This window comes from Motacilla alba, chromosome 3 (genome assembly GCF_015832195.1).
Source record: "Motacilla alba alba isolate MOTALB_02 chromosome 3, Motacilla_alba_V1.0_pri, whole genome shotgun sequence".
NCBI classification, from domain to species: domain Eukaryota; kingdom Metazoa; phylum Chordata; class Aves; order Passeriformes; family Motacillidae; genus Motacilla; species Motacilla alba.
The window spans coordinates 85,009,083-85,024,732 of NC_052018.1; the positions used below are offsets into that span (position 1 = coordinate 85,009,083).

Below are 15,650 nucleotides of genomic sequence, written 5' to 3' on the forward strand. Positions count from 1 at the left end.
CTGGACTATGTTTAGGCTAATGGATTGTCAAGAAATGGTTCAGCCACAAAAGCTCAGCCTTCCTGGCTGCTCAGAGCTCCGAATCACTATGTAGAGACAGAGTCTTGCCCCTATCCTGCCAAGGTGGGGGGCCAACCCTAATGAGTCCAACTCTTGGGTCCACCTGAGGCATGGCCCCCAGAAAAGTGAGAGTGGCTCTCACCCCACTGCAGCTGGGTGTGGGAGCTGGTGGGAGGTGGAAAGGGATCCTCCTTGAGCTGTCTTCTGCAGCCATTGTCTGAACTAAATACTGGAACTTGGGGGTACAGAAACCTCTCCAGGGGAGCCAGCCAGTCTGTTTGTGTAGGCTGACAACTACACTCAACTTTTTTGTAAACAAAACAGAAGGCATGTGAGATTGCCAAAATGCTAACTCTCAGCTACACATGGTAATTTTCGGCTGTGAAGTTTAACAGAGCTTTTCTGGATTCATAATAGAAAAGTATCTCGTAGTTCTCAGAAGCTGCAGTTTATTAAAAAATTTGAAATGAAGTAGTTTTGTTTGCATTTTTTGTTCTTAATAAGAGTATTCATAGGTTCAAGAAAAAAGTTAGCCTGTTCAGATATTCATCTTCAAAAACAGAACTTAGGAAGCTTGTTTTTCAGTGAAAACCTTTAAAATATTAATGGAATAGAATATTATTTCCTACATATTTTTCTTAACGCCTTCCATAATTTCACTTTTCATTTTGGGGGAAATAGATCCACAATTTTCTGAGGTGTTCTATCTATAGACATTCAGAATTAACAACAGCCTTATTAAGAAAAGCTTGAATATTTCATCGAATAGTCAGTCTCTGCAAAGTTTTGGTGCTTATCCAGACCTGATTGAACAGCAGTTAAATTTCCATGGTTTCTAAGGATGAAAAATAGGACTGAAACCCACAGAAAAGTCTGTTCTGCTTCCATTCCTGGCCTGGTCTACGGCAAAAGAAGGCACCTCATTTTACCTCTGTGGTGTACAGAATATAGTGGATTTTTAGGGAACTGTGTATGTCAACCCATCCTTGGAAGCAGCACTGAATTTCTAATCTCTGAGTCTTCACTGACGGTTGTTCCACTTGTGATTATCTCAACAGTAGTTACCCTGTTTGTGATAGACACAGGTATAAGGAGCATCCTATATTGGCTCATGAAACTGTGTCCTACATATATATTCATCTATCTGTGCTCAGTAAAATATTGGTTATCAAAAGAGGTATCTAAAAATAGTGGGGTGAGAAGAAACAGCAGAAGGATAAACAGGCAGTCAAATAATAAAACAGGCTCAAATGGTTTATCTAACATTTATCTAACATTTTTAAAGAAAAAATCTATGACGGAAAAGTCAACAGTCATAGATCTCATAGTTCACTAGTTAGCAAAAAGTGTCACAGACCTGCAAGCTACTAAGCCCTTGATTTGTAGAAAAATCTAGGGGGGAACAAAATGAAAAGAAGGACTACATTAAGCAAAGTTGGGAACAGAAAGGGGGAGTAAAGATAAAGAAGATTTTTTCCCCCCCAGATTCATCTCTCTGCCTTCATGTACTTTTCTATGTGCCAATGTCACCTTTTTCTGATTTTATCTTCACTCCTCTGCCTTTAGCTAAATGCTGTGCTGCTCTCTGCCTTTTTGAACCATCATTTAAACAAGGTGTAAGAGACAGCGCTGCAGTTAAACAGCAATGCGTGTCACCTGCTGAGCAGTGCTGTCACTGCCAGTAAAAACGCAAAACATCACACACTCCAAATTAGGCAAAACATCTCAGAATATGTAAGAGGGCCTTTTTGTTTCACCTGTAGCAGGGAGGGAGCAGTTGGGATGGTACAAGTGTGGTATCTATTGCTACTGTCAGAAAAAGGCTGACAAATGTGATGACTCCCAGGGCAGAAACTTCAGCTGGAGGTTTTTAGCTCCTGCAGCTGTGACTGTGTGAGGCAGAGCTGTTTGGTTTGTGTCTGGCAGATGGACTTGTTACCTGTGCCAAACAATCCCCCTCCCAAAGGAGCTTGTGTAAAGTACTTTGCATTACTTGGATGTCTCCTGGACCACATGTTCAAAGCTCCTACATACAGTAACATTGGACGCTAGTAAACCCATGGTACACTTTGACTGTAAAGTTGATTGGATATCTCAAATTATCTCTCTTAAATAATTTTAGTATTAAAATAGGAGGTTCTGCTAGAACAATTTTTTTCTTGCCTCTTGTAAGAAAAATTAAAATGAAAGCTATAGGTGTGGGGATCCACAATGTTCTTCCTCTCCCTGGCACCTGTGACGGGTGCTCTGCTCCCAGCCCTTGCTCTGCCCCTCCACCATGTCCTCTGCTCCTTTCCCACTCACCCACAAGCAGCTACCTCCTCTCCCTGCACAATCCAGCCATTCCTTTGCACTGAAGGAGGTGAAAGCAGAGACAATATGGGCTGGAAGGAGGAGCTCTGTGGTGAGGGGGGAGAGAGCAAAGTGAATGTGGTGAATTTACAGAGCCTTACATCCAGGAGGAGAGTAACTCCTCAAGGGGCATGATGTATGATGGAAATGGGACTGTCATTCCAAAAGCTATAACATCCACAAAAAGATTGATAGCAACACTTCCACATTTCCATATGAAATGCTTTTATTTTTTTTTTCAATAAGCAAACAAAACAACTGTTATGGAGAATTTTCAGTCTACAGAAACAGATGTTGCAATATTGGAATTTCCCATGGGAGAAGTATTCTAGTGTTTGTTCCATTTTAAACAGGGCTAGAAAATAAAACTGAGTTGATGCATGGTTTGTTTCTTCATAGCCATTGCAGAGGCAGGTGTTTGGAGGGTGTGCTAGACAGATGTTGCACATTGCTGCAATGACTGTGAGACCAATTACCATAGATCTGGGTTTTTTAAATCAGTTTTTAAATCTGATCCTTGTTGAATGTCAAGAAAAGTCAATTACATTGTGGTTCTGTCCGATTATATGCCAGATTAAGGTTTACTTTGGCTAAACTGAGGTACTAGCTTCAAAATTTCCCCACGATAATATCTTTCGTTTGGGAACTAGTAAATGTGACCTGATTTAAAAAACAGCCTGCAGCACTTTTGAGTATATGCCTCCCTGTCATCAGCAAGCTTCACTGGGGTTAAGCAGAGGAGACGAAAATGGCAGGAGCCAGGAAAATGCAGATCATGTCCTCAGGGACTTTAAGTAGGAGGGACTCCTGTAGGTTTCTATGGCTTTTCTTGGACTCCCTTTGTTACCTTAAAACCACAGAAAGTTTCTGGACTGAAATCACAAAAAGAGGATAGAAAATAGGTTTTAACCTAGTGCAGACGTACATGGTTTCAGTAAGTAATGAGCATGAATCTCGGCAAGCACGTTAACCCGGCCCTTAAATGGGGAGGTACAGGGAGCAGCAAACTTTCAGGAGCTGCATCAGAATGGAAGCTGTTCAAGAACAATTAACTAAAGGATTTAGTCTGAAAAATACTTCAGCATAATTGGTTAATTAATCCACAGCCAATACAATTATCTATGAAAGAGCCCAAATGGAAAAATATCTATGAAAGAGCCCAAATAGGGAAAAAAGGAAAGGTGAATCAAAAAATGATACTCTGTTTTAGTGAGAAAAACCCTTACCTCCTGAAAAAACAAACAGCTCAAACCTCATATGCTTTCACTAGGCAGAGTTTGTATAGCACAAGGTCTTCGCCCCACACCAACCTATTGTTGTACAAAGGTGCAGTACTGTGCCCTGAAATGGGACTGCTGCACTCCCTCAGGCTTTTGTTAATACTCTTCACAAGTGGGAATCCTGCTCCCAGTGTTCATTTCATCTTTCCCCTTTCAAAGAGTTCTTCACCTCATAGAAATTGCCAGTGTCCCCAGAGGAAAAAAAAATACAACAACAAACAATTTAAACTACTAGCCATACATATAGCCTTGTGTGGTCATTGGGGGTCACACCCCTAGGCAAATCATGCAAGAGACAGAAGTACTTCTGCAGTGTTTTTTTCTAGCAAAGGGATTGCAGCATTTCTAGTGCCACTGAGAGTGCGGGAGGTTTGTCTGACACCACTCAGAGAGGACAGAGCTGTCCCTGCCCCTCTCTTCAGCCAGCAGCCTGTGACAGCAGCCAGCCTCGGCTTTATGAGTCCCTGGGCTGGAGGGGCCAGGCTCTGAAGGTGACTCCATGTGGCTATTCCTTCTTCTGCCTGCTCAGGGGCTGCCATGTCGTTGGCTGAAACAGCAACCAGAGGAGGCTGTAAGGACCCAGGAGTTGAGGAGAGAAGCAGGGGTCCTCTTGGTTTTGTTGCCTGCTCAGCTCACAAGAACTTTTGGCCCCCTTTAAGGGCTAGAATGGAAGAGGCACAGAGAGATGGAACAGTTCCAAGTGAATTTCTTTTCTCTTCCCCTCTTCTACTGCCCAAACTTGGCAGCACTGTTAAATTCCTCCCCATTGCATTTCCAGGCTGTGAAAATCCACACTGCAGCAGAGAGAAGAGCAGGCATCAAGCTAGTGACACATCCTCACCTGAGAGTAACTGAGCTGAAACTCTGCCTCCACACACCCAAATTAGCCAGATTCAAGTTCATTTGGACACTGCCAGCCGTCCCAAGCCTGTAGTTCAAGGAGCGTGGGGGCTGTGCATGTTTCTCATTCTGAACCAGCCTTCTGGAGCAGAGGCGTCCCCCATGCTCCCAGCACCAGCAGAAGGACTGATTCATCAAGCCTGACTCTCTGAGGCAATCTGCCAGACGACAGAGCTGCTGGTGGGGTGTCTTGATGCTGTCAGCTGCCCATATGTCTATTGGGCAGCTACTGCCTGTGCAATCCCCACTCTGAGAAAAATTCAGAGCACGGTTTGGGATATCTGCATAAGAGCCAATTAGTTCCACAAACTAAGCCGATTAAATAAACAGATAATTTAAAAAAAAGTATTGGGTTGAGCAAATAGCACTTTTATTTGTTTTCTAGTCAAAATGAAGTAAATTATGAGACAATAAATATACTACAACACTTAGACAAATTCAAAGTGATGGAAGAGGAAGGGGAGGGACGACAGATGGGCAAATACAGTATGAATTCACACCTAGTGCTAGCTGTCTCAAACTGTTCATCACTGCAAGTAAACTAATCTGTAAACCAGGAGCAGCTAAACAAAAGAGGCTTAGGGCATAACCTTACCTTCTTGCTGTCTCCAGGGATTTTTCAGCCATCCTAAAGCATGGCTGTAGCCATGGGCTTGGATGGACTCTTTCTCATCCAAGGATGCCAGACTAACATCTCTCTTGCCCAGCACAAGTGCCTCCATCTCTGCTGTTGTGGCACACAACAGGTGATTTTGCTTCCACTCTACGGTGCCCCCAACCAAAGCCTGCTTCCTTTCTGGACAGAGCCACTTCATTGGATTCCTAACAAATGTCCTAGAACCTAATATGATTATGCTGTGACTCTGAAAGGTCAGCTAGGCTGTGAGAATAGAGCAGATCAGCCTGCTGGCTGGGCTGCTTTTCTCTGCTATGAAAATCAGAACATTTCATTTTAAACATATGCAATTCTCAATGACATTATAGTTTCAAGGTTTCTTTAGATGAAAGTACTAGTCTGCTATCTCAGCTAGGGCTGGCTTACCATATTGCTAAATCCTATTACAGATTATTACAGATTACAGGGTACATGTCTGTACTGTCCTCATATTAGACTGCAAAACAAGATACATTTGGGAGAAAGGGTAGTATAACAATGAAAGAACCCATATCTTGTTTTCAAAGATATCCATTACCTCGTATTTTCTTTCTTTGCTACTCAAAATTTGAGCTACATTTCTCCTGTGCCCTTTTAAGAACAAAGAAAATATAAATTACTTCCTTGTAGTACATGCCTTCATTGAAAACCTACAAGTACAACACTCAAAAAATTACACGGAGCATGAACCTGATTTCTGCCTCAAATTTTAAGTTCCTTAGCTTGTCTGAATTATCTTCTTTCATCTTTCCCTAACCAAAGCATTAACACAAAGGCTACTCACCATCAACATCCCAACTGAAGCCCCAAAATAGGTTTAAATGAGAAGCAAGTGTTGCATTCAGCTTGCACTGTATTATCTGAAAAGAGACTTTTTCTCACTCTGAGTGCAAATGCTTTGCTTAGAAAACCTGCCTTTTATAGGTAACTGCAAAAATAACTAGACTTGCAAGGGCTAAAGCTAATGAAGACTTTATAATATAATTTATTTAGTCCAGTGTATTCTTCTTTTTTTTTTTATTTTTACAGTGCTGTGTCTTATTCCAGTTCTATATTTTTAAGTCATTTCTCTTGGAAAACAACCTGTATCATTGCTATTATGTGTTAGGGTTAATCCGTTCCATCATTGTACAAAAAAGTAGATTTTCTTCTGAAAATAGCCTGAGCCTACAAGCAGAAAGCCTGGTGTGAAAGAGAAAGGGTATAATAGGAAATTCAGAGCAAGCAATTAGATACGTAGGTCTGCAGCTATGCCAGTGAAATAAGGCACTATGTTCTGGCTGTGTTTGTAATTTTGACTTATTCTTTCCCTGTCATCCTCTTTGTCCTGTCTCATGTATTTGATAGATAAAATATTCGTACATAACTAAATGAATATAATTGCTTGCACAACCCTTAAAACAATATTCCCAGTCAAAGCTCAACTCTTCAGCACTGGAAAGACAAGGAGAAATAGTAGCCTACTGCAGGAGGAGCAAGAGCTCTCTTTGAAGACCCTCCTACCAAGAATCTAAAACCACATCATCTTTGAAATGGGTGAAAAGGCTGTCCAATGACTTCAGATGGGAGCTGTATGGGGTGGGGTGTCAGGAAGCTGGGGAGGTAGGAGCTGTCAAGGCACCCTCTTTCACCTGCCTACAGCCTGGAACCTGCACGTGAGCAAGTGGGAGCTCAGTTGAGCAGAATGATCTGAAACTGGCAAGGCAAATTTTAGTAATACAGTGTTTTAGAGCACAATATGCTTTTAAGCATTTTTTTTTCAGTTTTAACTCTATTGCAAAACAGCTGTGGATAAAAATAAATCATCCTCTCCTTCAAGCAGGTATTTTTCAGCCATTAGTTTTACTATTGGTTCAACATCCTTGGAGGAGATTTCTAAGTAGTCTGAATTGGTGGTGATCCAGTTGAAATGAAGGGTGAAGTGAGGGGAGGGAGGATGTTCTTGGCTACAGATTTAGAAAGACTAGGGGTACTTGTCACACTCTGTGGTTGCTGATACTTTTCCCATTCCTCCTAAAAGGACCCACATATCGTAAATGTGACCCAAAATAAAGAAGATATTAGAGTGGCTCTCTGACACCAACTAGAATGCAATGGATGAGCAGTAGAGAGAAAAGGAGTATTGGAAACTGGCTGCAGGCACTGCAGTGAAAATTCAGAGATCAAGTAGAGCCTCTTGGGTGGTTAAATGTGCATTACATATACAAATTATGGACATGGTAAAGATTTTCATTTAGAGATCAAATTGCTGACTCACGTGAAGCTAAATAAAAATCTTATTTCAATAGTTCATTTTGGCATCAGATGTATGACTTTTTACTGCAATAAAGGCGGTGGGTGGCAGATATTGGCACTTAGGTCCAGAGCATCTGAGAGAGGAGATGTGGCAGATGTTATGGGCAAGACCTAGCTCATCCTGAATTTCCCTCAAGTGAGAATGCTCAGCCTTATTGAGATGAATTAATAATTGGTAACAGAGATTAAACAGGGTACCACTGTCTTATCCTGAATAACAGAATTACAAAATATTCTGAGTTAAAAGGGACCCACAAGGATCATCAAAGTCTAACTTCTGGCCATGCACAGGACTACCTTAAGAATCACATCATGTGCCTGAGAGCATTGTCTAAAGTGATTCTAATTTCATTTCCACCTTGTGCAACATCCCTAGATGTGGAGTGAGATGAGAATCAGGCGATTTGCCTTCATATTCAACTCCTGAGGCTGAGTTTGGGGGTAGAGCTGTCACATACAACTTCTCCACAAGCCTCCATAAATGTTATTTGGCAGGAGTTAAACTTTGAAAGAAATGGGAATGCCTTCAAGCTGGAAGCAGGTGCTGTCCTGCCCTGTCCTGCTCTGCTGGGGCACTGCAGAATGGTCAGCAGCAGTGCAAGCACTTTCTCATGAGCTGTCACATACATCTCACATGCTCATGTCGGGAATTTTGCTCCAGGTGTGAGCCATGGAGGCAGGTCAGTGCCTAGCAAGGTTGGAGATGGGTGGAACTGAAAATTGGGCAGAAGTGTGGCAGAGACTGCAAATCTATTTGTCTGAACCCAGTGACCAAATCACAAGTAAGGACAGATGTTCAGATCATTCAGAATAAATGAATCCTCTGTCTTTTCCGAAGCTAACCAGTACTCTGCATTTCTAACTTTCCTCAGAGAGAAAATGACACAAACACACTTTGCTACAGCATCAGGCTGTTGAGACAATTTGCCCTACCAGCAACAGGACAGGGCTTCCTCTGTTTTCAGTCTTGAGCTGGAAGATCTCCAGACAGTGGGCTTTCCTTGCAAGAAGCATTACACAATGGCATCCTCTCTGATGCTCAGTGTGGCGCTGCTGTTTGAGAGAGCCTCCCTATGTGAATTAGATATTCCTGAAGTTTGCAGCACCTCAGTCTTGAAGCACTTACTTATTGACATGCACTTGACTAGAAGAGTGCATGGATATATTTATACCACCATGCTGTGGGAAATTCAAGCTCAGTTAATTACTTCCTCCCTAGTTTAAAGTATCCATGAGTGCAAATGCTGAAGCTATTTTTTGCTCATGAAAAGGAACTGAACAATCACCTGCAGATTGCTAAAATGCAGCCAATATTTAACTGAGAGGTGACAGGATAGTGGGGATCTCTGTTCAGCCACCCTGTAAAGCACTTGCAGTAAAAGGAGCTGTGTAAATATAAATCATTATTATATTGTTTAAGTAATCAAATCCATGGCACCATTGTTTAAATATACTGGAGATATGGAGCCATTTACTCATATTTTAATGTTTACACTGCCTGCTACATAAAATATATATTTAAAAAATAAGCTTTCAGAAACATATAAAATACTTTTTTCCCAGTGCTGAATTTATAAGTTAGGGAGACTATAACACTACAGTAATTCTTAATTTGTACAGCTGTTTTCATCACTTTTACTATGAAATACCACAAAATAAAACAGATCTAAATGTCTCATAAATCTAATGGCAGTGTCGCACTTCATATGCAACGTTATTAAATGGCTGCATCTTTGCTTTAATTCAAAACACAGCCAGAAGGCTCAATATGACCTGGGAAGTTCTACAAAACACTTGCAGATTTATTCACTTTTGAAAATGTAGTGACTGTACATATTACACCAATGCCTGCTGGCCAGAACTGAGACTTGGTCCCCCATCATGTAGGGTGCTCTATGCATGAAAAAACCACAATCTCTCTCCCCAGATGCCTTACTTGAATTCAGGAGTTGCAGTTATGTAATCCTCCATCTTAATCATTCATGACTATCCCTGTTGCTGCAGACCACACAATGACATCAAAGCAAGTCTCTCTATTTATTTATGTGGGCTCCTAGTTCCATAATATTTTCTAATGTGTTTATCCCCACGAAGAAAGGTGTTGCTGTCACCCAGGTTACAGATGGGAAACTGTGGCTCAAAGATATTATTTTCTAAACATTTATATTTCATTTAAATTCCTTATTCAAAATGAATTAAGCTTACCAGTGCATATGTTGCACTGATCTTAAAACTGATGCCTTTACACATCTAAAACACTTTGGAGTCCTGACTGAGAGGAGTAGGTAAGATCTTCAGGACAGAGGAGGTTTCCTGGTGTTCACTCCTTTAACCCTGAGTCCAAGGACAGACATTTCTTCATAGACCTTGATCTTCATCCATCCCTTTCTCTACTGGACATTGGTTACTCTTTCTGCATGTTTTTCCTTCAAATAAGGAGTGATTTTCAGTTCTGTAGTTTGTAACAAGCTTCTGGTCTTGGCTAAAAGTGATTTGCTTGTGCTGGTGTTGGTATTACAGAGAAGATGAAAGAATGGAAAGACTGCTGCATTAGAACCTGCAGAATGAAGATCCAGGACCTACTCATTAAATCACAATCAGAAACATGCACCCTGAATGCACTGAAAGAGATAAAAACCTGCTATGAGCTTGAGCAAAGGCCCTGAGATAACAAATACAAGGGAAGGTCAGATGGGAAAGCAGACAAACAGTGCTCCTCCAGCTAATAATCTTCATTATAATGGCATTGGTATATCCAAAGCCAAAATTCAGATGGTAGTACCATTTCAGCTCAGCACAAACGGGAGGCCCAGCAGACAATATTTGCCAGAATGTCCCAAAACTTGAATTTTTATTGAGCCATCGCACCCTACTGTAGTCCCCTTTAGCTCCCTCCTGCCAGTGGAAAATCACAGCTGCCATGGAAGGGGAAATGGAACTGGTGTGCTGTGTAATGATCAGGAAAAATGTTGATATCAACGCGGAGGGGAGAACTTCTGCTTTCACTCTTTCACAATGAGTACAATGTTCATGAAAAATTCTTAGCAGACAGAGCAGCACATTTCTGTCTTTTGTGCATACATTTCTTGCCAGTGAAGCAAGATTCCTAAAAGCTGAGCACAGCTGATGTGTCTCAATCCTGGAATACTGACTTAGTGTATATTAAGTGCCCATCATTTTAGGAGCTAAGCAGTATCACGTTCCATTCAGCACATACACAGCATTTTATGGAGCAGAGCACTGTAGAAATCCTTTTCCCTTAGGTTTTTCTACACACTCATTGCAGTGATATGCATCTGACCAATTAAAGCAAAACAGCTTTAGTTAATTAACTCTAAGGGACTGAGTGGTTCCCTAACTGGAAGTTGTAAGAACTGGTTTTGATATTATGAGTACCATTGATTAACTCTCAGACTCTGGACAATCACTTCATCTTTCTAGGCTTCATTTTTCCCTGGTGCAAAATGTAGAGGGAAAAAAAAAATTGTTTTCTTTGGTGAAGTGCTTTTGAGAGCTGTGAATGAAAAGAACTATGCATCATCAGTGAATCCTTCAAAAAGGCCTGATGGGTGATTTTTCAAAACAACACTGTCCTCACTGAGCTTCTGAAAAACTGAGCCACAACCAAATAAAGCAGCAAAGGACCAAAACCTCACTGGGAGATGGAAGTGGGGACATGATAAAAACTTTTGGGGGCGCCCAAAATCTTGACAGCAGCTTTTTCTTCCAGACCAGACTGGCAAGATGCCATCTTTCCTTATCTCTGCCCGTGGCATCCAATTCTCACCCATCCAGTTCCTAGGCTGCATGTCAGTGCTTTTGTATGGTTTGGTTTTTTTTTACCCTGGCCATTCTCCTCCCTAGAAAATTGACATAACCAACCACTTCCAACATCTGACAACCCCTGCAGACTTCTCTTTCTGGTTGCAGGGATATTCCTGTTCACTGGGCCAAATTCATTTTACAATGAACATATGACTTACACATCTTTCAGAGTGTTTTTCAGCCTTACACTGTGCTTAAGATCTTAATTACTGCTGAACTTTTGCCAAAAACCTTGCCTTGGGAAAAAAAAATTGCACTAGCATGTTTTCTTCCATTCTATTCCTAATACTGTATCATTACTTAACTTTATCTTATCCTTTCATTCTGCTTAATTCCACATAGTTGCAATTCCTAAAGCTAACACACTGGTTCCACTGTACATTAGCCAGAGGAAAAGAAATAATTTTCACTTTCTAATTGATTTATTTCAAGATATTTTTTATAATTGAGGAATGGAGTGGGACAGAACTGAATTTCCACAGATTAATTCAGTATTTGAATTAATATATTTTAAAAAATGTTTTTTGGACTTGCTGGTCAATATTTCTGCTTTTGGCAATGAGTGAGTGAATTTGGAGCAGCTAAATTGATCACTTTATTCTTTCTGTTCTACAATTGACTCAGATAAAGGTATTGTGGGTGCAAAATTTTGTCCATGTCAACTACAAATTCTGTTCTGGAGAAGCTTTAAAACTAGATTTCATTGTAGGAGAAGGGTGAGCTAAAAATGTCACATGAATGTTTACTACCTCTCCTTTTGACTTCCTTGTACTAAAGAAAACCACCTTTTGGTAAAGAAGAAAATAACAAGGCTTGTTGTGGGATCTGGAGGCCAAGTACTATGACCTGATGAGTGCCTCGGCTCTACCTGCAGGCAGCAGAACAGAATAGCCATCAGGTAATAACATCAAACCTACCATGAAAATCAATGCCTTTGACTATATTTTGGCCACAGTTTAGTCTCAAATTGTATTCAAACCCCAAATCCCATTATATCTCTACCAGATCAAATTTTTCTCCACTGCTTCAGGATGCTTATAAAGCTATAAGAGTTGATATGTTTGGTTCTATTTTTTCCATGAGATTCTGACTTTTGCTGATAGATCATATACAACCAAAGATACAGTTCATTTCAATGAAACTTTGCAATAAAAAGGAAGGACAAGGTGGTTTCTAGGGATTCATCACTAGCATGAATATGTCAATCATTCTTCCAATACACAAGGAAAAAGCAATAATACTCTTTTCCTGTACTGTTTCCTACACATTTTTAGTCCATAAAAATTTATTGCTGCTTCACTGCAAGAGAAATTCCTGTTTTACATCATTAGAAGTCAGAGGAGTTGTAGATCTGGGAGATCACAAGGAAAATTCAAGATTTGCTCTCGAAATTGTATCTACCTCTTCTTGCATTTAATATGGTATAGAAAACTAAGTGCTCCAAAGTTTTCAGCCATTACGGTTGTGTAGAACAGATTCTAGTGAAATAAGAAACAAGCTTTTTCATATAGGTGAAAAATGTCTTGTTAGCAACCCCAAGTCTTGAATCACAGAATAATTAGAGCCTGTGTTATGGGTAGACAGCACAAACTTCCTCCCACGTTGCTTCCTCTCTAAGTAGTCTGTTTCAATCCCACCTACCGGAGGTGGAAAGGGAAATTTCTGACTTCTAGTCCTCAAGTTTTCCTTTCTTTGTTAAGCCTACTAAGGAGGCTACCAACTGCAGTACTATTTTTTTCCCAAATTGAAAATTTTACTGAAAACAGCTGTTGGAAAATGAGTACTACAGAGATTTGCAATGTATGACTTGGACAAAAAAGCAATGAACAGACCAACAGGCAAACTGACAGAGAGAAATGCAAATTTATCAAATACCACTAATGCTACTGGTTGCAGCACCATCTAAGTTCCAAGTCAAATCACTAAAAAGTCAAAGAGCAAAAGACTTTTTATGTTGATTTCCACCCCAGCCATCATCAGAGGACCACACAAAAAAATGCATTTACCTGTAGATCAGGACTTCATCATCTGAGCAGTTATACTGCAGCTGATACATTTTTACCCGAGGGGCCGACTTGCTGACTGTCCACTTGACCAAAGCTGAGGTAGTGGTCACATCTGACACCAGGACAGCCCTTTCTGGTGGACCTTTTGTTTCGCCGCGATTGGACTTGGTGGAGCTTGTGATGTCCGAGAGCCTGGATTTTGGTGGAGCTGCTTTGCCTGTGCCGTTGCTGAGATGGGGGAGCTGGACAATTGAGAGTTCAATTGTTGCAGTGGACTCTCCTGCAGCATTAGCTGCTATGCATGTGAAAGTTCCGTAGTCCTTGGAGGTGGTGATGTGTATATCCAAGGTGCCATTGTCATAGACCGCCGTCCTCGAGGAGTTCCCGATGAGACGGTCATCAGGGGCCACCCAGTGAATGATTGGAGTGGGATCCCCAATGGCTTTGCACTTCAGAGTGGCAGTTTGCCCTTCCAAAACCAGCAGCTTGTGAGTATGTTGTGTAATAAGAGGAGGCTCACAAACAAATTCCTCTTCCCGTACGTACCAGAAGTACCTCCCCTTTAGACTTGGAGGAGAAGCACAGGTTTCCATATCATCGTCTCTGTCAAGCCGCCTTAACCACAGTAGCTCACAGTTGCAATGCAGTGGATTTCCCCCAAAGCTGAGGGACAGTGGTGGCGAGAACGGTGTAACAACCAATGGAATTACTTGTGATCTGGCAAATATAGGGTCAGGCGGGAGCTTCTGAAGTCTGTTGGATGTTAGATCCAATCTGGCCAATTTCTGAAGATCTGCAAATGTCCCCTCTGTTATATAATCTATTAGATTGTGATCTAAACTGAGCTGGTGCAAGTTTATCATCTTTCTTATAGATTCCCAGGGAATGCTTCGGAGGTTGTTGTAGGAAAGGTCTAAGTCTTCCAATGTCAGTAAAAAATCCTCAAAGGCTTCATCAGAAATGCTGCTTAGCTGGTTGTTGTTCAAAATCAAATGCTGAAGGTTAATTAAACCTCTTAAAGTATCCTCTTCAATCTCAGGCAACCTGTTGCTGTCCAGATGTAAAGACCGAAGGCTCTCCAAGTCGGTGAAAGAGTAGGGCTGTATGTAACTAATGGTGTTTCTGGACAAAGTAAGATCAACAAGTCCAGACATATTGGCAAAATCTTGCCGGCTGATATTGATAATAAAGTTGCCCCCAAGACGGAGTTCAACAGTCCTTCGATCTATGTCCAGTGGTACAAAAAGGAGACCCTTGGAGGGACACAAAGTCCCCAGTGACTCAGACAGGTTCTGACAGACACAATATTTGGGACAAGCATTGACTGTGACAGCCATTCCAAACACCAGGATGCCGCAGAGCAATTTTTCCATTGTAAATCACGCAACAGTACCTGGAAGAAATTAAAAGAGAGAAAAAGGAACATCAGCAATTATTATATACTAATTATGATACCTTCTTCTTATGTTTTGCCTCACATCTATCTCCAGAGAGACTTTGTGATACTCCTCTCAGGAGTCACACCTAAAGGCATCAGACCTCCAGGATGGGACAGTTATGTATTATAAAAACATGATAAAATCTTTTTTTCTTTCTTTCTTTCTTTCTTTCTTTCTTTCTTTCTTTCTTTCTTTCTTTCTTTCTTTCTTTCTTTCTTTCTTTCTTTCTTTCTTTCTTTCTTTCTTTCTTTCTTTCTTTCTTTCTTTCTTTCTTTCTTTCTTTCTTTCTTTCTTTCTTTTCTTTTCTTTTCTTTTCTTTCTTTTCTTTTTTTTCTCTCTCTCTTTCTCTCACTCTTTCTCTCTTTCTTTTCTTTCTTTCTTTCTTTTCTTTTCTTTCTTTTCTTTGTTTTTTTCTTTATTTCTCTCTCTTTCTCTCTCTCTCTCTTTCTCTCTCTCTCTTTCTTTCTTCTACCACAGACTGCAAGGCTTATTAAAAATCCTGAAAGATTTCATTTGAAATAGTGTCTGCTTCTTTGGGAGTAGAAGCTAGAATCAGTATCTATAATAATTACTTTCTGCTGCATAATAATGTGCAATTAGTTTTAGGGATGAAGCAGCTGACTTTATGGATAAAAATAACTGCATTTTTACCCTTCAGTGATGTAGTTAATAATGACCATGTAATTATCTGGCCAGTTCTGGGGCAAGTCACTTGCCCACTCATAATAAAATTAATGATAGATAGCATTAGAAGCAGAAATCACTTGTGTAATTGCCACCTGGTTTCACCCTGTGCTCAGCCAAACCATGGAAAGGGTGACAGCATCTAGCTCCAAAG

General features: G+C 40.7%; 1 protein-coding gene across 3 annotated transcripts in view; it reads right to left on the bottom strand.

Annotated features, from left to right (window-relative positions):
- LRFN2 (leucine rich repeat and fibronectin type III domain containing 2) overlaps positions 1-15,650 on the bottom strand; it is a 152,060-nt gene that overhangs the window by 20,341 nt on the left and 116,069 nt on the right. For all 3 annotated transcript variants that reach the window (XM_038130738.1, XM_038130739.1, XM_038130737.1), the window contains one exon: positions 13,374-14,766. In XM_038130738.1, the coding sequence (XP_037986666.1) occupies positions 13,374-14,746 (1,373 nt within the window). In that variant the 5' untranslated portion in view covers positions 14,747-14,766. The remainder of the gene's footprint in view (positions 1-13,373; positions 14,767-15,650) is intronic.